The 25518-nt window shown below is 37.2% G+C and overlaps 1 protein-coding gene across 1 annotated transcript in view; it reads right to left on the bottom strand.

Moving 5' to 3' along the window:
* Positions 1–12945: 12945 nt before the first annotated feature.
* Positions 12946–25518, bottom strand: part of LOC114685854 — a 76441-nt gene continuing 63868 nt past the window's right edge. The window contains exon 13 of the mRNA XM_037204322.1: positions 12946–14068. Coding sequence (XP_037060217.1) covers positions 13915–14068 — 154 coding nt within the window. The 3' untranslated portion in view covers positions 12946–13914. The remainder of the gene's footprint in view (positions 14069–25518) is intronic.

The raw sequence follows: 25518 nt of genomic DNA, 5'->3' as shown, positions 1-25518 counted from the left end.
TGATTCTCTACCAACTGTATAGTAGGGGTGTTATTATCATTTCTTAGTGAGAAAAATCTGAAATTTAGGAATATTAGGTGGTTCATAATTGCATCCTCAATGGGTAAATACACATCTAACATTTGTGTTGCACACCTGTTTGTTGGTTATTTGTAGATAAGGGATGAAGGTCAATAGTGAACATTGAAATAATAAAAAATTAAAAGAAAAGAAAATAGGAGCAATGAGGGAAAATTACAGAAGAGCTTTTGGAATCTTGCTATAAAATTATACCAATATATCTTCTTTTTTTCCTCTACAGAACACAGCAAGAGTTTCACGTTGCTTTGTAACCTTGCTTTCTAATTAACATCATATCAGATGTTTCTATTAAACTAATTATTTAATTTAAATTTTCATCTTTATTAAATTGTATAAGTACATCAAATATTCCTTTTGTTTGTTTATTTCATTGAGATTTTATTTTTTAAATTTTGCTTTTGTTGTTATTGTTATTATTATTGTTTTCTTGGTTGTATATTTTTGTTTGTTTGTTGTTTTTGAACACAGGATTTCTCTTTGTAGACCTGGTTGTCCTGGAACTGGAACTTGCTCTGTAGATCAGACTGGCCTCAAACTTGGAGATCCATCTGTGCCTGCCTCCCAACTGCTGGAATTAAAGATGTATGATAGCACACCCTGTTGACTGAAGTTTCTTGGTCCCACTCATCCCCATTCTGTCCAGCCTGGGCAGCAGTCATTTTTAAAATAATCACTCAGAGGCTTAATATTAATTACAAACTGTTTGGTCTATGGATCAGGCTTATTGCTAGCTAGCTATTACATATTAAATTAACCCATTTCTATTAATCTATATATTGCTATGTGGCCATGTTGTTACTGGTCTGCTGGCATCTTGCTACTTGGGTGGCTGGATGGTGTTTGTCCTGACTCTGCTCTTCTTCCTGTGTCTCTGCTTGGATTTCTCACCTAGCTCTTATCCTGCCTTACCAAAGGCCAAAGCAGCTTTAATTATTAACCAATGGGAGCAACAAATATTCATAGCTTAAAGAAAGACCATCCCACAGCATTTCCCCTTTTTCTGTCTAATCAAAAATGGTTTTTCTTTCTTTCCTTCTTTTTTTTTTTTTTTTTTTTTTTTTTGGTTTTTCGAGATAGGGTCTCTCTGTGTAGCTTTGTGTATGGACCAGGCTGGCCTCGAACTCATAGAGATCTGCCTGCCTCTGCCTCTGCCTCTGCCTCCTGAGTGCTAGGATTAAAGGCATGCGCCACCACTGCCTGGCTTGGTTTTCATTTTAAACATAGTAAAATTACATATAACAAAACAGTTATCATGCAAGAATTATAGTTATAATAGTTAGTCTATTTGCAGTTGGCAAAATTAAAGAAAACATTCTGTCATCTATCCTATTTTTATGATTCTAAAGTTTTATATCTAATTTATTTTTATTATGACTAAGGAAAACTATAATTATAACTATCTAGTATTCAGCTCCATCAAAGACCCCAGGAGGATATAACATTACCAAAGTAAACAGGAAGTGCATTGTAAGCAATTTCCAAAATTCTAGAAATGACAGAGGCATCTGACTGCCTGGACAGTCACCCAAATTTCCTCTGCAACATTGAGGCATCCATCTTCAGTCTATAGGCCTAGGTCTAACAGACTTTTTAGTAAAGTAGGAAATTTGAAGAATTGTCTCACTTACTGGCAAAGTTTCAGTCACTTTTCCCTATGTCCTGAAGAACGTCTGGCAGCTGTCTCTGTAAAGCAGGAACCTAAGGACCATTTCATCTCACCTTCTTTTTGGCAATCTTCAGTGGTCATTTTCCCATGGGTTCTGCATGTCCAGGTTATATAACATATTGTCAAGCAGTCCAGACAAGAGCAGTTTCTTGCTCAAATGGCTAATTTTGACATAAAGAGAGCAAACTCCATATGGAGTTTCTTTGATTCCCATGATCTTTTCTGCAGTAGATTGGTTCTGCCAGGAACAGACATGTCTCACTGTCTAGAAAATTCTATGTTTTTAAAACATTTAAAATGCCATCTTCTGTAAGTTTTTGAAGTGTTTGAAGATTACCTACCTAACTGAAATATACCTTTATATACCTAAAAAAACTAACATGTCTATAAGTTTGATTACCATAGATGACTATTAATCTGTATTTCTTAATTATATATTACAATTTTAAATGAGTTGCATAAACATAATACCTTCAACAATAATAGAAATATACATATAGTATAACAAAATTAATTTTAAATTTGTATCAAAAACTAAGATATAGCAATGTAAAATATTTCAAATGAGTTGTTGCTTTTTAAAAGTGGATTCAATAATCTACCCTTTCATCTTATCATATCTATATTCCCTTTTCTTCTTTAGAAAGAGATTATATTTATAATCAATTGTGGTGGTATTGTGTTCTCCAAAATATTATGCACCCTAATAAACTTATCTGGGGTCAGAGAACAGGACAGCCACTAGATACAGAGGCTAGAAAATGGTGGCACACACACCTTTAATCCTAACATTCCAGAGGCAGAAATCCCTCTGGATCTCTGTGAGTTCAAGGCCACATTGGAAACAGTCAGGCATGGTGACTCACACCTTTAATCCCAGAAAGTGAGTGTTTATTCCCAGGGAGTGATGGTAAGAAGCAGAAAGGTATATAAGGCATGAAGACCAGAAACTAGAAGCATTTGGCTGGTTAAGCTTTTAGACTTCTAGCAGCAGTTAAGCTGAGATCCATTCATATATGAGGACTCAGAGGCTTCCAGTCTGAGGAAACAGGATCAGCTGAGGAACTGGCAAGGTGAGGAAGCTGTGGTTTGTTCCGCTTCTCTGATCTTGCAGCATTCACCCCAATACCTGGCTTGCATTTGTTTTTATTAATAAGACATTTAAGATTGATGCTACAATCAATCTTCTTTAAATAAAAATAAACATTAATAAACAATATTTTGGAAAGTTGGGAACAGCTTTCCATACTATTTCCTGCTGATTTGGCATGCTGGCAATCTTAGGGGTATAATGAGAAAATTTAGAATTACAGTTAAATCTTGGCTGTAGTAGTCTGTCAGGCTGTATTGTCTCAGCCGTTGCATTGAAGCTGTTTTGGATGTTGAATCATTTGGGTCATGGCTATCACTGGAAACCTTTCAGGGGATCTTGGTTGATCAAACCATATTAGCCTGGAAGCAATTCACAGGTTCTCATCTTCTGTGGAAACAAAAGCAAAACCTCTTTTCCAAAACAGCATATCCTTAGACCCAAATTTTGAAGTCAAAATTCACCTTTAAAACTTATGTTTGTTTAGCTCAGCAGCCTTTCCAATCAAATGTCTTTCTGTAGTTAGTTTATTAACAGTCAAAAATTTCAAAGAAAGCACGATAATATACATAATCCAGACTATCTGTGTATTTTCCATCCTTACATGGCTTGACTTCTACATTATTTTCCCTGTCTCTTTAAAGACTTTATCTTTTAAGGATGTTTATTTATTTATATATCTGCCAAGATTCCTTTTCTTCTCTCTTCCAAGCCTACGTATATTTTCAAACATCTTGTAACCTGTTCAGAATTTTTTTTCCATCTCAATCTCTCTTATTGTGTATCTGTACTCCTTTTGTGACCAGGAGAGTTTTTAAACTGTTAAACTTCTTGACTAGTATGAAAGCAGCATCAGCCCTGGCTTCTAGCTCTGCCCTGATCAGTTTTCCAACATGGTGCTGTTACCAAGTAGTCATGCTTACCTCCCTAATTCTGGGAAGCAGTATTAAGTAGTGTGCCTGTGTTTTTAAGCCTGCAGCTGTGCTCCCAAGCATGCAGGCAGCAGCTGGGAGAACCCTCTTAGTATCTTGGCCTATGAGAGACCACAGGAGCATGCCATGTTACCGCTGAAGCCTACTGTGACCAGGAAACACATCTCTGTACTGTGGCTGGAAATGAGAGACATGAACTAGGAAGCTGATTTTAGCTTCATTTTAGAATCTCTTTTTAAGTTCTCTCAGGTTTTAGGTGGAAACTCTTACCACTATGTCTAGGTGCCAAATGCAGCTGGAAGTTTTCCTGTGTGTGTATCTATAATCACTTTCTAGCTAGCTCAGTCAGTTGGTAGAGCATGAGACTCTTAATCTCAGGGTTGTAGATTCATGCTCCATGTTGGATGCCCAATGTAGACTCAAGTTTCTTAGTCCTGCTCTGTCCCACCCAGGCAGCAGCCATTTTTAAAATAATCACTCAGTATGTTAATATTAATAACATAATGTTTGGTCTATGGCTCAGGCTTATTGGTTGCTTGCTCTTACATCTTAACCCATTTCTATCAATCTATATATTGCCACATGGCCATGACATTACCATTCTACTGGCATCTTTTTTTTTTTGACATTTCTTAAAATTTATTAGAAATATGTAAAAGGAAATACTTAACTTCACTGAGGCTTGATTTCTAAGTTAAAAACATATGAAGTGATGACAAGCTACTTCATGGAGGAAATAGATTTTGAAAATTAAAAATAAAATACCTAAAATTATTTTAACTATTTACCTAATTTTTTTTCTCATTACATACAGAGTTCTACATTTAAAAGTATCTTAAAATTCTGTTGATTATTCAGTATGAATATTAAATACACAAATTTTCAGTAGTATGACAACATATGAACAGCTAATTAAGAGACAAGGACAAAATAAAGAACTAAAAGAAGAGAGAATGAACACACACACAAAAAAAAATTGAACGCAGCCTATAGGATTCCCCCCCCCCCCCGCAATTGTTTTTGAACTGTCAAGTTACACTAGGGACACACACCATGGAACTATGGTGTTTAATACTGTTTGGAAAATTTCATCCTTATGTGGTTTATTTTTATGTACAGAGATTATTTTCAAATTTGTTTTATAAGTACATAAAATATTTATCTAGCCTAAAGAACCAAATGAATAAAGACCAAAATTTAAAGAAAGAAAGAAAGAAAGAAAGAAAGAAAGAAAGAAAGAAAGAAAGAAAGAAAGAAAGAAAGAAAGAAAGAAAGAAAATAGGGTAACTGTTTGGAACTGAAGATCTAATTATACATCACTAAGAAGATAATTTATTTGTTAAAGGCTTAATAGAAATAATAAGGAAAAAAAAGAAGTGTTGCGGCTAGGCCCCTGGTGGAACGCTGGGAGTCTAATTAGTGAAAAAGAGGAGGGTTTATATGAGCGAGAATTGTTGAAACCAAGGTTGGATAAAGCACAGGGACAAATAACCAAATGAATGGAAACACATGAACTATGAACCAAAGGCTGAGGGGCCCCCAACTGGATCGGGCCCTCTGAATAGGTGAGACAGACGATTGGCTTGATCTGTTTGGGAGACATCTAGGCTGTGGTACCAGGTCCTGGGCTCATTGCATGAGTTAGCTGTTTGAAACCTGGGACTTATGCAGGGACGCTTGGCTCAATCTGGGAGGAGGGGACTGGACCTGCCTGGACTGAGTCTATCAGGTCGATCCCAGTCCTGGGGGAGACCTTGATCTGGAGGAGGTGGGAATGGGGGGTGGACTGGGGGGAAGGGGAGGGGGCAGGAAGGGAGAGAACAAGGGAATCTGTGGCTATTATGTAGAACTGAATAGTATTGTAAAATAAATACAAAAAAAAAAAAAGAAGTGTTGGACTTGGCTGTTACCTGTGTATATATTTAAGTAAGTGTGTGTGTGTGTGTGTGTGTGTGTGTGTGTGTGTGTGTGTGTGTGTGTGTTTGTAGGTACATATATATGCATCTACAAAATTTAGTTCTACTGGCATCTTGCTCCTTGGGTGCCTGATGGTGTCTACCCCGGCTCTGTCCTTCTTCTCCAGGTGTCTCTGCTTGGATTTCCCACCTGGCTCTTATCCTGCCTTACCATAGACCAAAGAAGCTTTATTTATTAACCAATGGGAGGAACAAATATTCACGGCACACAGAAAAGCATCCCACAGCAATGCCTAGCATGATTTTAGCTTTTTGAGGAAGGAGATCACTCTTTAGCTAAGGCTGTTATCAAACTCATGATAATCCTCCTGCCTCAGCCTCCCAAGTGCTGGGATTGTGGACATAAACACTGTGATAGGCTTTATCAAATACTCTTAACCTTTACTCTACTGTTGGGTACAGGTTTTATCTGGTATTTGCCAATATAACAGATGTTAAGGGGAAGAAGTATGGGTATTTTGTAATATATGTTATATTCTGAAGAAGGATTTCAAGATTTACTTTTCATTTTTAAGGTAATAATATATTTTGCTAAGTTTATGTACAGTAATATTCTACAAATATTCCCAATTGCAGCATCTGAGAATAAACTTATTAAGACTCATTTCCAAATTTCTGAACCTTGAGTTTATGTAATTTACTACAGATGCCCTCTTGTGGTCACTGTGCAAAAGTTATAAAATCTGGTGAGCTCTTGAGCAAATTTAACACAGAAGGGGACAAACAATACAGGTCTCACAGGTTCAAAAGACATACCTCCTATTTGGATTTAAAAATACCCAAAAGCCATTTAAAGTCATGTTACAAACTGCATCACATGGTGCTCATTATTCATCCATTGTACCTGGATTCCTGAAGGACCTTCTACATGATGGGTTTTGTACTCATTGACTTGACAGTTTACTGAGGGTAGCTATAAGTGAATGTACATTAAAAGGCTTGACCAAGGACTTTTGTTTATGTGTAATTATCCACCCTTTATAAAATGTACAGTATTTAGTTATTGTTGGCAGTTGTAAAGCAGCCAGCACCAATCATCATCACAGCACCCCTTGGCATGCCACTGTGTGATTCTCATGTGAGCTTTCATGCCAGCTATGGTGGTCTATAATGAATTTTGTCACTCAGAAGATACTGGCAGGAGGATCAAGAGTTTGAGTCCAAACTGAGCCACATATCAAAATCCTGTCTCAAAAATAAAAACACACAGCAAAACAAAAATCTGTTTATAAAGATATACCATGCATGTGTATAGAAAATGTATACACATATTCACATGTAAGTCTAACATTTACCAATTATTTAGTAGTAAATGGGTACTGTGCAGAATTTTAACATTTCATCAATCATTAAATTATTTGACTCTTATATGCTAAATCAAACTTCTAAATTTCCTTCACTGAAAGCACATTTTTTTTTCATTTTTCTTTGATATTTTAAACAACCTCTAAGTTTTTGTTAGTAAAAATAATTACAAATAGGACTTTTCATATACAAGGTGTTTTGAAGCTTCCCAGGGCCATAAAAGACAAGGCAGTTCCTTTCAGTGTTTTTACCAGGAAGGTTGGCTGTTGACATAGGAAATATGTGTGGGGTGATGAAATTATGAAGATCCAGCAAGAAGAAGGTACTGGGATCCTTGGGTACAATAAAAGAAAACACAGTGAGAGTTGAGAATGGCAATATGGGTCTAAATGTAACTAAATAAAGCTGCCAACATTATTGTCTTCATAATAGCAAGGGCATGAACTAACTCTATTGAAATCTATGTTGAATAAAATACATCTTTCTTGTGTTTTCTGTATGTTAGCAGTTGACAGATCAAAAAGATAGTCCTCTTATTTGGAGATGTTGGACTTCGCCTTGAAAATCACTATGGATATTTTGAGTATCACTTCTTCACCACTTAAAGGCTCCAAGTAGCATTTGTGTGTATTAAATGCAAGGGGAAGCTTGGCTGACAAATACTAAGTTAAGCTGTAAAGAGAAATCCACAGATTTCTTGGGTTATTTGGGCCTGTGAAGTCCTGTTCTAAACTAATGATTCTTCAAGCAAGATGTTTATTACAACAGGAATAGCATCAACTATCAGAATTTGGAGATTACATTAGCTTCTACCTATTGCCACAAGATTTTAACACTGTGAGAACACCCTCCTTAACCATTTCTGAAGAGGAGAAAAAGCAATGAGATAGAAAAAAAGGTAGGAGATCTTCCTGTACAGAAGTGCAGGAAAAATAACACAGCATACACATCCACACTGTGTGTCACATAGAGTTCCTAGCAAAAATCATAACATAGCACACACGTCCGTAGTGTATGTCATAAAGAGTTCCTAATAAACATCACAGCACCCACAGCCACACAATGTGTCACGTAAATATGGAGTACCCAGGGGTCCCAGGGTTTAGCTTTGCTTGCCATAGGATATCTGAGAGGAAAAAAAATCTATGTACACTCTGTTCTTATATCAGTTAACTTTATTTCTCTAAGACAAAATTCCATCAATACAGCTATAGCTCCAACAGGCATTCAAGGCAGGAATAACTCTAGACATACCAAGTTCTATGTCTATATCCATTTACTTTATTTCTCTGGGATGAATTCCTGTTTCTATAACTTCAGTTCTGTCCAGCTCCCCAGCTCATAGTCCTGCTAATGACTAAACTCCTATGCTTCCAGCCTCATCTTCGTCCTCTGTGTCCTCTTTCTCCATCTCTGCTACTCTCTACTCCTGGCACTCAGAAAACTCTTCTAGAGATATGCTTACCCTCTACTGAACCTGTCTTCCTCTATTCTCTCTCACCAAGCAGTTCTGGGTCTTTCTACAGAAAAATGTCTCTCCTTTTTTCCCTTGCTGTTGTCTGCCTCCTCGGGAATGTTATTCTACCTCTCACCTTGGTATGTAAAAATCTCTTTTGTTCTCAGTCAGTTGCTCGGCGGAGCCACTAGGCCTCAGGTCTGGGGGATGGTCTCAGCTTCATTTGCACAAGAAACAATGCTGTGATTCTCCTGCCAGATTGTCTTTGCTTACTTGAACTCATCCAGGTACTAGCGCCAACAGGGAAGTTACCTACAAGTTCAGCAGGTCTGAAAATATTTGGCCACATGAGAATTTCCTAACAGAAGACAGGTAGAATATTAAAGCCTGGATAATACCAAATATTCATAATAAATAGCTTTTCTCTTGACAGACCCTTGGCCAGTCAAGGTATAGCTTTAATACTCAGCCGAATCTCTATGATATATTCTTGCAGATCACAAGACATAAAGTGAATAATAAAAACCATTTTTCCATAGATTTTCTTCTCCATCTAAAGAATTCCTCTGACGGGCCTTTTAAAGTAAAACCTACGTCAGCATTCCCAACCCTCTATGTCTGAAGGTGATGTCTGTTGGTGATGAATGAAAAATTCTTTATGTTCAAAGAAATAAAATTTTAAAGTTTTATCACTTTAAAGAAATTCTCCTCTTTTAGTGAGCAGAAAAAATATTAAAAATAACTGGTCAGTAAACATAAAACAGAGATTTCAGGAAGAGGCCTGAGGTCTGCAGCTTTGAAGGCCTGGGAGACCTAGGGTGCTGTTAACTCTTCAACCATGAACCATAAAAATTTCCTTTAGATTGCCATCTTCTGTGTGTTGTTTTTCATCGTAGACCATCTTATTTTGCACTGTGGTATCTTCTCAACATACTGCACTGCCAGGAAATAAGGCCAAATTTTATAGCTACAGGGAGAATAAATCCAGAATGATTATGAGGGATCCAAATGCTTTACCTTGCCTATGAGGCCTTCCTACTTCTAGAAACTGCATGTACTGTTTAATTCTTCTATGTTTTCAGAAGTCCTGTGAAACTTATAGCAAACTCATAACAAAAGTATGTAGTCCTTTGGCATGTATTCGCACACATATAATGAAAAGTCTCAAAAGCATTTCGAGACCACTGGCTTTCTAAATCTCCCTAATTTTTGGTTCTTGTGTTTCTGACAAGGTGTAGCTATGGCATGCCTGCCATAGTACAGGTCAAGATAGCTAAAATGTAAGTCAGGACAATGCAAAGCACCCAGAAAGTCTGCAGCCAGCTTTATCATAGGTTTTCACAGGAGAAGTGGTATCAGTGGCCATGAGGGCAACTAGGCTTCTGGAAGAGTGAATCACTGGTAGGGATGGCAAAAGAAAATGTCCTTTGGATGGTTTTAACTCTAAGTTGCTACCAATTACAATAACGGTTTTATAAGATTCAAACAACCACCACTAAAAATTTGAGGGCGTTCCGGAATATGAAAAAGAGAAACCTTATACTATGTTATTTCTGTAGTATTCTTATCTTCTGCTTGGTTTCTTGTAGTAAGTATCAGTCTAAGAAAGGGAAACAAAGTAATTGCATAAGAGGAAATGCATAAGAGAGAGTAGGAAAATTCCTATCTTAGATGTGTCAGGAAGGGATTCCTTGGGGACTGACAGCTTCATGTGGAAATGAAGGAGTGCTGAGTTTCTGACACTCGAATCAAGAGAATGAAAACATAGTTTGGAACTACACAGAATCCTTAGCTTTTTGTTTTAATCTTTCCATAGAGTTAATTCTTACAGCTATTATCTAAGTCACTAACTTCCCAAGACCCAATGGCTACAGGTGACCAGTGGTCACCACCATATTGGATCAACAGCTCTAAATAATGGTCTAACTCAGTTTATGGTTACATTTTATTTATGTAGATTACTGTAGCTGAAAGTTTTGCTGTGTCCTGCCTGGTCCTGCAGCTGCTCAGACCCAAATAAACATACAGAGAATTATATTATTTTCAAACTCTGGCCGTGGCAGGCTTCTTGCTAGAGAGATCTTATATCTTAAATTAACCCAATTTTACAGATCCATACCTTGCCACGTGGCTTGTAGCATACTGGTACTTTAAATATTGCTTCTTCTGGCAGTGGCTAGTAGTGTCTGCCCACTCTCCTTTCTTCTTTCCTATTTCTCTTGGATTTTCCCACCTGCCTCCACCCTGCCCTGCCATAAGCCAATGTAACTTTGTCAACCAGTCAGAGCAACACGTATTCACAGCATGTGGAAAGACATCCCACAGCAGATTACAATTTTGGCAAAGGGTTCTATAAACTTCTTATGAAGTGACTGAAGCAAAGACAGCAGTGATAATTGGAACCATATGATGAACAGTACTGTTTATTTATGCATATCTCTTCATCTCTATTTATACCTAAGCCTCGTTCAAGGAACAGCAAAGATGGACTTGGAGTTCACTGAACTGTTTTTTGTTTTTTTGTTTTGTTGTTTTTTTCTGTACTCAATGACAGTTACAATGAACACATCTCTTTTCTCTGTTTTTCACTATCCTGTCTCTTTAATAAGCTTTCAAGAAACATGGTTAACTTGTGGATACCACCAACGATGCTTTAAATAAGATGTACCCTACGAATTTTAGGTATTTGAATATTGGTTCCAAGATTTTGGCTGTTTGGGGAAGATTAGGAGGTGTAATCTTCCTGGAAGAAGCAAGTTACAGGGCTCAGGCTATGAGGTTTCCAAAGATTTTACTACATTTAGAGTTAGCTTGCTCTGCTTCCTATATGTGATTTGATGTGAGCTCTCAGTTATTTCTTTTACCATGTCTCTGCTCAGCCATCATGGAACCTAGCCTTCATGAACCATAAGCCTAAAATAAACCCTTTCTTCTATAATTTGTCATGATCATGGTGTTTTTATCAAACATTAGAAAAGTAATTCTTTTATGAACTTAGGAGGAATGAGTGAAAAAGATATTCCAAGAAAACAGAACTAAAAATATGGAGTACCTATTCTATTATTTGACAAAATAGACTTCAAACTAAAACTAGTGAGAAGCATCAGGGGAGGTCATTTCATACTCACTAAAGGAAAATTCCATCAGGAGGATATTCCAATAAACATTTGCTGGTATCATAAAAAGAATTTGGAAGTGCTCCCCACTCTGTGCTTCAAGCTTAGGAGCAGCAAGTTTTTATAAGAATGGAATACAGATATTGTTTAAGGTATGTCCTTATGATTTCCTAATTTTCCCAGTGTGCATCATAATGTCTCCCATTTCATCTCTGACTTTAATAATTTCAATCCTATCAGTATCTTTTTTTAAAAATTTTATTTTATTTTACAATACCATTCAGTTCTACATATCAGCCACGGGTTCCCCTATTCTCCCCCCTCCCACACCCTCCCCTTACCCCCAGCCTACCCCCCATTCCCACCTCCTCCAGGGCAAATCCTCCCCCGAGGACTGCGATCAACATGGTAGACTCCGTCCAGGCAGGTCCAGTGCCTTCCTCCCAGACTGAGCCAAGTGTCCCTGCATAAGCTCCAGGTTTCAAACAGCCAACTCATGCAATGAGCACAGGACTTGGTCCCACTGCCTAGTTGCCTCCCAAACTGAATAGGTGAGACAGTTGATTGGCCTATCAGTATCTTTTAGTTAATTTGGCCAAAGGTTTATCAATTTTGTTAATATTTTCAATGGACCAACTCCAGGGCAGGCCCAATATCCAAAAGTAGCTGACCAACACAACTGGACACAATGGGTTTTAAAAAAAGAAAAAGAGAATAAAGCAGAGTTGAATTAGTTGGGAGGTGGGAATGAACTGGAAGGAACTGAACCAGGGGATGTGAATATGATTAAAAATATGGCATGAAATTATCAAAGAATTAGTAAAAATATTATTTTTAAAATGAAGAAATTATCGGTTAATGTTAAAAACATGATGAGCAAAAAGAATGCAGATATAAACTTTAATGCAAATAGAACCAACTAACTGTGAAAGAGAGTACAGCTCGAGACAAGAAAGGACAGAGAGGAGATGAAATGTTCTGCTTGGACTTAATAGACAATAAGTAGTGTACTTATTAATGTCCATATTTCTCAGCTGGACATGGTGTTGCAAGTCTTTAACCCTAGCACTTGGGGGGACAAAACTAAGTGTATCTCCATGAGTTAGGCATCAATCTTGTTGATATAACAAGATTTAGGCTGGCCAAAATTATATATAATTTAATCTCAGTACTCAGGTGGCAGAGGCAGGCAAATCTCTGAGTGCCAGGCCAGCCTGCTCTACAGAGAGAATTCTGGGACAGACAGGGTAACACAGAGAAACCTTGCCTTGGACAAAACAACCAAACAAAAAACAAAAAACCTATCACCATCACCAAACCACCAGAAAACATAAAAAAAAATACAAAAAACACAAAAATGATACCAGCATTGAATGCATGTGAAACTGAACATGGAGAAAATACCTAGAATGACATTATCCCTCAGTAGATGAATACATGATCTTAGATTAGAACAAATTACTGTATCAATACTAAATGTCCTGAGTGATTACTTGGATATGGTTGTATAAGATAAAGTGTTGTCCCTGGAAAATACTTAGGAACTTTTGGGGCTCAATTTTGTTTGGGTTGTTTGATTCCTTGACACAGGCTCTCACTGTATTAATTTTTTCAGCAATCTTGTCTTAGCCTCCTAATTGCTAAGATTACAAGGGTAAGCCACTACATCTAGCCAACTTCAGTTATTACCACCATTTCTACAAGGCCTTAACTTATCATACATGGTTTAAAGAAGGATGGGATAAACTGATGTCTTAGATAAAATATAATTCCTTGAACTATCCTTGTAAATGTTCACCAAATTTGAAATTATACATCATGGCCAAATGATATGTTTATAACAATGAAGAAAACTTCTACATGAAACAAAACACACAAAATAAAACAGAACAGCAATCAACTAACAACTAAGAAATTGAAGCTTATAACTACACTGTAGTTTTTAATTGTGCTTTCAATTGAGATGATTTATCCTATTGATAATGAAATTGTCAAGCTATTTTTTAGGGTTCTTTATTTAGTTCTATGGGTATTTAAGTAAACAGAAAGCACAGATTCTTCAGGGCTTGAGACAAATGGTGTCCATGCAGCAGAGTAGATGTGTTCTGTGTCTTCCAGGAAGAAAGATGGCCTCTGCTATGCCAAGTCAGATTTCAGAGAATATTTTCAACCTCTTCCAGCTCATCTCTCTGTTTACACAGAGAGCCAAGTCCTGTGATCAAAACACTTGTTCGTAAGGAGTCATAAATTATTACAGAAAACAAATGAGGGTCAGCACATTCCATTTTGCATTTAGCTTCTGCTAAAGAGTGAATCAGGGAATTTATCCAGTCTCTTCTTACAGATACAGGGGTAGAGTTGATCACAGTTATCATTATCTAGTCTTGTTCTAGATAAAAATGCACATCTTCCAGTATTATGATTCAATTTCACTGTGTTCATGTCACTAAAGTACAAAAACAATATGCAATTATTTAATTTTGAACATTCACTGAAATGTCATGGTTTTAAAATTTCTATTTGGCAAAATATGGAACTATTAATCATAAGTGCAACACTAAAATGTTTTTTATTCTCTAACCTCATTAAAAAGAAATGATCTCTTGATCATACCAAAATCCCCATCTTATTCCCCACTTGCAATTTTTGATCAGCAGGTAAAACTGATTTTTAATAACACAATGGAATTATTTTATGCTAAACCTTCTTTTCCACTTATATTTTGTCAATAAATGAGCTAGGTATAAACAAATATGTGTAGCAAACAGAACAAGGTCTCATATGTTTGCGTTTTAAGGAGAGAGGAAAGATTTGGAATGCAGGTACAGATGAACCTTGTAACTAATATTTTGGTCTATTTTCCCTTTCGTGTTCCCCCACCTGATAGCTAATGGGTCTTCTCTGAAACATGGTAATCTACTGAACTCCCTGTATGCAATACAACTATGATTTCTACAGGATTGTATATTATAAGCCATAACTACCCTTCTGTGAAAAAAATTAAATTAAAAATAAAAACATATTTAACAATTAGAAATTGTTAATAGAGCAAATTAGTACATAAGCTAAATCAGAATGACTGTGAGTTCCAGTTTAACCTGGGCTATGTAGCAAAACCAGAAATCAAAAAAATAATTTATTAATAATTAATATCATCCTGCAAAAACTGACAGAAATCAGATTCCTGCTCAGGCTGAGGTGTCAGCAGAAGTTGGAAAAAAATCTCAAATGGTCAGAGAAGAACTGTAGCCAGCTTTCCCTGTAATAGACAGAGGAAGATGACTACAGAATGAATTCAAAATGGAGATCCTTAATAATAAATCCAGCCCAGCATAGTTGGGCACAATTATAGTTCCAGTGTTTTGGAGATAAAGGTAGGAGAATCACAGTTCAAGACATAGGGATTTGAGGCACACATCAATACATAAGGAGTTTGAAGCTAGTGTGGGCTAATAAGATTCTTACAAAGAAAAACAGAAAGAGAATGAAACCCACTCACACTACATGGAACTGAGAATTCAGAGGAATCATTTTTTTAGCAAAATAAATCACGTTCTTTGAATCTTGGATTTAAGATGGAGAGAAATGGAGTATTCAAGTTTACCATAGGAATTTAGAAGAAAGGAAGATAAATAAAACCAAGGGGCTTGTGGAATGCACATAGGAAAGGTTATATAATTTAGGAATAAAATATGCATTAGTCACCCATGAGACATGCTCATGGGTACAGTCAGAAAATCATGTGTGTATGTTTAATGTGCAAAGGGAAGAAATGACACAGAAGATACCAACTGTTCACAAAGGATATTTACTAAAAAGAAAAATATATGCTTACACAGTGACTTGTACACAAATTGGTACGATAGCTTTCATAATTGCAACAACTCATAACTGTCAAAACTTAGAAATATACCACATGTTCACATATGGAGAAAAAAACGTGGTATATTTGTGTAATAAAAAAAAGTGCTTTATAAGAAAAAGAATGAATCACTGGTCTGTGAATGTCAAGAGCCATGGCATTGTACAACAGATAGCAGTTGATAGTTCAAGCATCAACACACTAGATGAATAATTTTCTGATGGAGGAACCCTGTTCAAGCAAAGCTAATGGTGCCACAAGCTCTGAACACTGTTACTTCTGTCTGTAAAGTTACATGTGCAAAAACAGCTGTGGTGTCTCCTTAATACCTGCACTGTAATGAGTAATCTCGTGTGATGTGTATATTTAATCTCATGATTACATCACAATCTTATGGGCACATATATCTGTGGATGGTCAGGAAGATGACTTCTCATTAAGCTGTATAATTTTGATGACTAGAAAGAATACCAGGATATTTTTCATAACTCAGGCTGACATAGGAAAATAACAGTAATCTCAGCTACAAAGACAGTTTTTTTTTTTTTTTTTTTTTTTTTTAGCTGATTTTAGATTTTAGAGCAAATTCAAAATAGACTAGTTGCCCCTGCAAAATAGGCACAAGGACAAATTACCAAGTGTCTGTTTGTTGAACTAAAGTCAAGCACAAAGCAAATTTAATAGACATAATTCTCTCACAATTGACTCTCTACACACACTTCCAACCAAAGTTTATAGCACAAGGATTAAGGTTCAGTCAAAAAACTGTTTACTGTTTAAGTCCTGAATTTCAATGTCACTTTCTGTTGGGAAATGCTGACCATTCAGCCTATGTGCCTCACACCTCCTCACCAAGGAGCTTGGCTGACAGCCAAGCATTGCCACTCACTGACTGGCTGGTCAATCAATGTGACATCCCTAGCCTGAAAGAAACTATGATTCTCATATGTTATCAAATAGCTCTGACCCTCATAATGTAGCTCATATATATGTCCAGAATTTTTTTCTCAGAGAGAACTGATGCTATGTAGAGGAGCTGTGTGTGTGAGAGAGAGAGCTATAATAGAGAGCTGTATGGACAGGAAGATGAGTAGTTATGTAGAAGAGAGAGCTATGTAGAGAGATGGAGCAATATCTATATAAAGATAGTATAGGAAGAGATGTGTAGAAGAGAGATGTATGTAGAGTTAGGAAGTCAGGGAAGAATTAAACTGAGCAGGAGCACAATCTGAGCTTGCCATTGGTGATGACAGAAGAGCAGCAGATGGCAATTGACTTCAGGGGATGGGCTATCAGCAAACAAGACCTTGTTGGGTAAATTTCAGATAGGAAAGGCCCTGAGACCACAGACCCTAGAATGTCTTTTTCTTCTGCTGGGCTTTCACATGTTTGCTGCTGCTATCTTCCTCTGATATCTGGCAGGTATGAATGGGCATGGGGAATTTCCCACTTCCCATAATGCAGTATGATCATCTCTTAGAAATATCCCATTCTACTGGGCATTTTTACCTAAGGATTATTATGGAGATGATATCCTCCTATGTTGTACCGCTAAACTGAAGTAGTGATTTTATACAATAATAGTGTTAGTTTAAATTAGAATTTGATGATTGTGGGTCTTTAATAAATATAGTAAGGTATTATGATAGAGGTGAGTTTAGTGGAAAAATTAACATAGGTAAAGGTAGGATAAAATGTTGCTCCTTCCTCTGATAAAGCAGGGGCTACAGAGGATAAGTAATACAAAAAGAAAGTGTCACACAGCTAAAACACATGAGTTTATATTGAGGAGCCATACAGACTGTGACTAAGGTTAAGATTAAGAAAAACAATTGAATCCTAGTAGCTCAGATAACTTAAATTCTTTTCATCTTGATATAGACAGATGGTTCACAAGTTTCAGTGTGCATCATAGCTGAAACAAATCATTAAAATAACTTCAGGTTAGATTAAGATGTTTTGATAATAGCTTAGGGATGAAAAATCCTAAAAACAATCTAAAGTTCACAAGGACACATAGCTATTCATTAGGTTAGGAATGAAAAAACAAAGCAGCCCAATTATTACTAGCTGAAGTACTTTCCTTGCTAGGCTTGACTGTTGATCAAAGATATTGGTTAATTCCTTGTATACATTTCTATTCCCAATCTCCTGAAGCAAAACCAAAACAAAACCAAACAAAAAACAAAACAAAACAAAACAAACACTGTGATGAGTGGATATGTACACTAAATATTTAAAGTAGGGCTAATTGATTGTTTTCCATATGTAAAAGCTTAGGTTTGTGATTCTTTTAAAATTCCTTAAAAGATTACCTTTTAATATAAGTAATAAAAGTGATTGATTCTTTCTTTGTAATCTCAATATGCAGACTGCCAGCAAAAAAAAAAAAGCTAGCTGAGAAAAATACCATGGTTGCTCATACCCTGTTAATCTATAACAACTTACTTAGATGTAAATGTGTGTGGGTTCTTGAGATGACTTGAAAGATCATTCACTTGAAAAATAGAATGTAACCTGCTGTGGGATGTCTTTCTGTATGCTGTGAATATATTTTATTACCATTAGTTAATAAAGGAGCTGCAGAGATACAGGGAGAAGAGGATGGAGTCTAAGAGAAGCCAGTGAACTGCCCAAGAGGCAAGATGTGAAAGTACCAGTAAGCCACCGGCCACGTGGTGATACATAGATTAATAGAAATGGGTTAAGTTAAGATGTAAGAGATAGCTAGTAATGAGCATGAGCTATAGACCAAACAGACTGTAATTAATATTAAGCCTCTGAATGGGTATTCAGGAACAGGCAGGCAGGAGAGATTATTCTGTCTTCATATGGTGCCCAGGTGTTTGGCAAGAATTTCTACATAAAACCTGAGAGAGCTTATAAAAAAGAGAGATTCTAAAACAGAGCCAGAAGCACTTTCCTAGTTTATGTCTCTCATCACAGGCCGAGGGACAGAACTGCATCCCCTGGCCATGGTGGGCCTCAGCTGAACATGGTGGACTCCCGCAGTCTCTCACAGGCTGAGGTCTAAAGAAGCTGCTTCAGCTGCTGCCTGCAGGCTTGAGAGCATAGCTGCATGATACTTAATACTTCTTCCAGAGTTGGGGAATAAATGTGGCTCCCACTGTTACCTCCACTATGAAGCAAGGCACTCAGGGAAAGGGAATGGGGCAGAGTCAGCTCAGCCGCCAAAGCACCTGCTTTGGTCCTAGTGCTTAGTAGTTTAAAGTAGTGATCAGAAAAGGATTACATATATCCAAAGAAGATAAATTCAGATGGAAAAAAACCTCTAAATGGGTCACAGTATGTTCAAAAAATGTACATACGCTTTGGAAAGAGAAGAGAATGGGTATAGATAGTCATAAAAATAAAATCTTGAAAAATAATAAAGTAATACATAAAAAATAAGCCATGTAAAGCCATGGAAAATACACAAAGAGTCTGGATTGTGTATATTATTGTGTTTTCTTTGAATTTTTTTGACTGTTAATGAGCTAATTGCAGAGAGACATTTGATTATGGAGCTACTAAGTTAAACCAACATACATATTTTAAAAGTATCTTGATTTCAAAATTTGGGTCTAAGGATACATTGCTTTGGAAAAGAGGCTCTCCTTTTGTTTCTGTAGGAAGTAAGAGGCTGTGGAGTTGTTTCAGGTTAAGATGGATCAGATTTGATCAAGTAAGGTCTTCTGAACCTTGGCAGATGGTATATATCAAGAAGGGTTGTAGGTGATCTTCCCAGGACTTGACCATTATCTTATATTTTCTCAGGATCCCCATAAGATCACCAGTGACCCTATTCAACAGGAAGTAGTATAGACAACTATGCCCATATTCCCAAATATTGTTTATGAGTGTTTGTTTTCATTGAAAGGGGGTTGATTATAAGTGGTTAATGTTTATAGTCAGTCTCTCTCTAAAGAAAAAAGGGGGATATGATATAGAAAGGATAAGGAAAAGGTAGATTATTGGCTCTATTTTAATCCAAAAAATAACCGTTAATCTCAAAATACTTTACATTGGTATACATTTTGGTTTATTGATACAAATATAAGGTGAATTATGTTGTACTATATGTATATTTCTACTCTTGTTTAAGATGTTACATTTCTACAACTCATTTAAAAAGGTAACATATAGCTAAAAATACAAATTATTAGTCATCTAAATAGTCAAACTTATAGTCATATTAGATAGGTTTTCTAGATATGCAGAGGTATATTTCAGATAGGTAGGGTAATCTTCAAACACTTAAAAGACATACAAAATATGGCATTTAAAGTATTTTAAGAACTTATACTTTTCTGGACATTGAGACATGTCTCCTCCTGGCAGGACCAATTACTTCAAAAAGAGTGATGAGCATCAAAGAAACTCCTTATGGAGTTTGCTTTCAATGTGGCAAAGGCTAGCCATTTGGGCAAGAAACTGCTCTTGTCTGGACTGCTTGACAATTTGTTATATAAACTGGACAGGCAGGACTTAGAGGAAAGTGAACAAGGCGGGATAGTCATTCAAGTTCCTGCTTCACAGAAGAAACTGCCAGACATTTGCAAGACACAGAGAAAAGTGACTGATGAACTTTGTCAAGATGGGCAGGACAGACCTTCAAATTTCCTGCTTCACTGAAATGTCTGCCAGATACTATGGGCCTGTAGTCTAAGGATGGATGCCCCAACATTACACAAGAACTTTGGGTGACTGTCCAGGCAGCCAGGTGTCTCTGTTATATCTAAAATTTTAGAAGTTACCTGGAATGCACTCTCTCTTTACTTGGGTAAATATCCTCTGGGGTCTTTGATGGAGTTGAAGCTTAGATAGTTATAATTGTAGTTTTCCTTAGTTATGATAAGAGGTAGATTAGAGATGAAACTTTAGAGTTGTGAAAATAGGATAAATGATAGAGTATTTTCTTTAATTTGGCCAAATACAAATAGACTAGATATTATAGCTATAATTCTTGCTTGATAACTGTTTTGTTACATGTAATTTTTCTATATTAAAGTTAAAACCTTCCTTTTAATTAGGCAGAAAAGGGGAAATGCTGTAGGATGACTTTCTATATGCTGTGAATATATGTTGTTCCCATTGGATGATAAATTAAGCTGATTTGAACTATAGCCAGGCAGAAGACAGCTAGGCTGGAAACACAAATTGAATACAGGGAGAAAGGAGGGCAGAGCTGAAGCAGATGCCAGCCAGCCACCGGAGGAGCAAGATGTGCTAGAACACATGAAATAGTAAATATTTGCCATGAGACACGTGGCAAAATGTAGATCAATAGAAATAGGTTAATTTAAGTTGTAAGAGCTAGTTAAAAATGAGCCTGAGCAATAGGCCAAACAGTTTGTAATTAATATTAAGCCTCTGACTGGTTATTCAGGAACAGGTAGGCAGGAGTAAATTGTCCATCTACAGTAACCACATCGTAATTTTTATATTGCCTGGAAAATTTTATTAGGGTTTATAAGCTGTAGAGGAAGAATAAAATCATAGAATACAGAAAAAAGAATATAGAAGAAGAAAGCTATTAATAATCTGTGTGAATATCTTTCTTTTTACCCTCTCAGATAAAAAAGTTGTACTTTGCCTACTCTGTGAAATTCTTTCAAGCTCTGCACTGCTGGAGGCTGAACCCCAGGCAAGGGTAGATGCATATGTCACAGAGAAGTGCAGCTTACTGCCCTTCTTCCTTAAATTTGCTGTGCCTACTTTCTTATAGTACCCAAGATTACCTGCCTAGCAGTGATATCACCTTCATTGGCCTGGGGCCTCCCACAACAGTCCCTAATTAGGAAAATGCCCCACAGGATTGCCTACAGCCAGATGTTTGTTACTGAGGCACTTTCTCACTTGAGGTTCCCTCTTCTCAGAGGAATCTAGCTTCTGTCATGTTGACATAAAACTAATTTGCATAATGGTACTTGCAAAGGTATACATATTTGCTAAAACTCATATTTCTCATGATTTACAGTGGATGCATTTTATTACATGTACAATCTTACTTCAAGACTTGATTTTATTAAGTGTAATTGTCAAAAGAAAGAATGAAAGAGAGAAGTAACAAAGAAAGGATCGAATAAAGAGAGAGAGAGAGAGAGAGAGAGAGAAAGGAAGGAAGGAAGGAAGGAAGGAAGGAAGGAAGGAAGGAAGGAAGGAAAAAAGGAAGAAAGGAAAAAAGGAAGAAAGGAAAAAAGGAAGAAAGGAAAAAAGGAAGGAAGGAAAAAAAACAAGCAATCCTAAGTCAGTTTCAGAACTAAAGGACAACACAAGTGAATGCACTGCATGATCCTAAGTACAAAGAAATATCAACAGTGACATGATACAGAAAACTGAGAAAACTGACTAATAAGAATATGGATTATGGATTAGAACATATTAATAAATCATCCACATTTATTGAGTTTAATTGTTTTAGTATGGTGTAAAAGAAATTGCTTGTCCCTACAAAATATTTATAGATGTATTATTATTATTATGATTATTATTACCATTATTATTATTAGGCTTCATCAGACAGAATCTTACTCTGCAGCACACAATGACCTCAAACATACTATGTAGCCTAAGGCTACCCTCAAACTCATTTACCTATAAGGTTATAATTCTTAACCAAACCAAACAAGTGGGAACTCATGAACTGTGGACCAATAGCTGTGGAGTTTCTAAGTGACTGGACTAGGCCCTCTGCATAGGCAAGATAGTTACATAACTTGATCTACTTAAGAAGCCCCCGGCAGTGGGATCAAGATCCTTCCTTAGGGCATGAGTGGGTTTTTTGGAGTCCACTGCCTATGGTGGGACACCTTACACAGCCTTGGTTCAGGGGGAGGGACTTGGACCTGCCTCAACTGAGTTTATCAGGCTCTGCTGACTCCCCATGGGAGGATCTGTCATTGGTATGTAAAATGAATAGAAAATTTCTTAATAAAAAAGAAAAGAGTAGAGGTTTTTGAAGTATGATCTGATGATTCTCTGGATTTCCTCATTGTTTGTGGTTATGTCCTTTTTTCATTTCTGATTTTGTTAATTTTATGCTCTCTCTCTGTCTTTTGGTTAGTTTTGGATAAGGGCTTGTCTACGACTCTGAGATACCACCTTACACCTGACAGAATGGCTAAGATCAAAAACACTGAAGACACTTTATGCTGGAGAGGATGTGGAGCAAGGGTAACTCTCCTCCACTGCTGGTGGGAATGCAAGCTTGTACAGCCACTTTGGAAATCAATATGGTGCTTTCTTAGAAAATTGAGAATCAATTTCCCCCAAGACCCAGCTATACCACTCTTGGGCATATACCCAAGGAATGCCCAATCATACCACAAGGGCACTTGCTCAGCTATGTTCATATCAGCATTGTTTGTAATAACCAGAACCTGGAAACAACCTAGATGCCTTTCAACTGAAGAATGGATAAATAAAATGTGGTAAATATACACAATGGAGTACTACTCAGCAGAGAAAAACAATGACATCTTGAGGTTTGCAGGCAAATAGATGGATCTAGAAAAAAAAAATCATCCTGAGTGAGGTGACCCAGACTCAGAAAGACAAACATGGTATGTACTCACTCATAGGAGGATACTAGATATAAAACAAAGATGACTAGACTGCTACTCCCAACTCCAGGGAGGCTACCTACAAAACAGGACCCTAAGAAAGACACAGGGATCACCCAATGACAAAGAAATGAGATCTACATGAACAACCTGCATGTGAGTGGGGGTAATGAAGGGCAAGTTTCAAGGGAAAGAGAGCTTGGGGGAGCAGGAGATCCCAGCTGGATCAAGAACAGAGTGGGAAAACAAGGAAAAAGAGACCATGATAAATGAAGATCGCATGAGAATAGGAAGAAGCAAAGTGCTAGAGAGGTCCCCAGAAATCCACAAAGATACCTCCACAATAGACTACTGGCAATGGTCGAGAGAAAGCCCGAAATGACCTATTCTGGTGATAGGATAGCCAAACACCTTAACTGTCATGCTAGAAATCTCATCCAATGACTGAGGGAAGTGGATGCAAAGATCCACAGCCAGGCCCCAGGTGGAGCTCCAGGAGTCCAGTTGGCGAGAAAGAGGAGGGATTGTATGAGCAAGAATTGTTGAGACCAAGATTGGGAAAATCACAGGGACAAATAGCCAAATGAATGGAAACACATGAACTATGAACCAATAGCTGAGGAGCCCCCAATTGGATCAGGCCCTCTGGATAAGTGAGACAGTTGATTAGCTTGAACTGTTTGGGAGGCACCCAGGCAGTGGGACCTGGACCTGTCCTTAGTGCATGAGCTGGCTGTTTGGAACCTGGGGCTTATGCATGGACACTTCACTCAGCCTGGGAGGAGGGGACTGAACCTGCCTGGACTGAATCTACCAGGTTGAGCTGAATTCCCAGGGGAGTCTGCCCTTGAGTATATGGAAATGGGGGTGGGCTGGGGGAAAGGGGGTAGGAGGGGGAGGACGAGGACAGGGGAAACCCGTGGCTGATATGTAAAATTAAATTAAATTATAAAATAAAAAATAAAATAAAATAAATAAATAAGAAAAGATAAAAGGTGCACGCCTTTAATCCCAGCACTTGAAGGCAGAGCCAGGCAGATCTCTGTGAGTTCCAGGTCAACCTGGGCTACTGAGTGAGTTCCAGGAAAGGCACAAAGCTACACTGAGAAACTCTGTCTCTAAAAACCAAAAAAAAAAAAAAAGAAAGAAAGAAAAGATAAAAGATTGTAAGTCTTGAACATTCACATGCACCTGGCCTCAATGAATATAACTGTATCTACAGAGTTTCAACTCATCATCAAATGGATCAAAGAGAGAGAGAGAGAATGAGAATGCATATGGATTGTGGAAGGTTGTATGAGTGATTTGAACTGGTCTGGAAACTATACACTAAGTCTGAAATTATTTTTTTGCAGGAAATAAATGCACTATAAAGATGAGAAATTCTTCTACATATAAAAAGTGTCAACCAGTAGTTAACCAACTAACAAACAAACAGAAACCCACAACTGCATCCTAGTTCTTAATTGTGCTGTCAACACCATGGATGTTGGAACGGTTTCTTCTAGTGGTGATGAAATATGTGTGTTATTTATTAGAGTTCTGTATTAAGTTCCATGTGTCATTCAGGAAAAAAAGAGAGTGATTCCTTAGGGCCCTGGACCAAAGGCATCCATTCTACAGACACAAGCTGCTGTGTTGTGCAAGGAAGGAAAATGGCTTCTGCTCTGTTAAGTCAGTTTTCAGAAGAATGTTTCTTCCCTTTCCAGCTCATCGCCCTGTTTGCACAGCCGACTGAGACCTGTGGTAAAACATTTGGTCGTTAAGTAGTCACAAATCACCACAGGAAACCAACAAAGATGACCACATTCCATTTTTAACTTTCCTATGCACTGCACACTGAATTAGATAATTTATCCACTTTTTGTCCTCAGATACAGGAGTGAGTTCTAACACAGTCATCATCATCTACACCTGTTGAACTGAAAAATGCACCGCCTCCTGTCTTACGTGGTGATCCCATTACTGTCAAATCACTATGAAGTGAAAAATACAATGGGAAATTATTTAAATTCAAACCTTATATTGATTCAGGCCAAAGTTTTTAAAACGAGATTCATTGACCAAAATATACAAAGTATGGAATTAATCATAAGTATATCAATAAAAGGTTTCTATTTTCTCTAAATGCATACAATTGGTCTTGGGCCAATGAAATGGCTCAGTGGGTGGAGGCCATTGGCATCAGACCAGGCAACCAGAGTTCAGACCTCAGATCCCACACAATAGGAGAGAAGTGATGCTTTCAACGCTCCTCTCACTGCACCTGTGCTGTGACCTGTATGTCACAGTACATGTGAATAGTCCACAAAAATAAATGGAATAAAATGAAAAATAAAAATGGTCTTTTGATCACAACTCAGGTTCTTATCTACTTCACACTGTTAATGTTTTGTGAGCAAGTTAAATTAATTTTCAGTATTTCCTTGGAACAATTTTACACTAAAATTGTTTTCCTCTGATACTTTT

Source organism: Peromyscus leucopus, chromosome 3 (assembly GCF_004664715.2).
Source record: "Peromyscus leucopus breed LL Stock chromosome 3, UCI_PerLeu_2.1, whole genome shotgun sequence".
Taxonomy (NCBI): domain Eukaryota; kingdom Metazoa; phylum Chordata; class Mammalia; order Rodentia; family Cricetidae; genus Peromyscus; species Peromyscus leucopus.
This window is presented reverse-complemented; position numbering and strand designations above follow the sequence as displayed.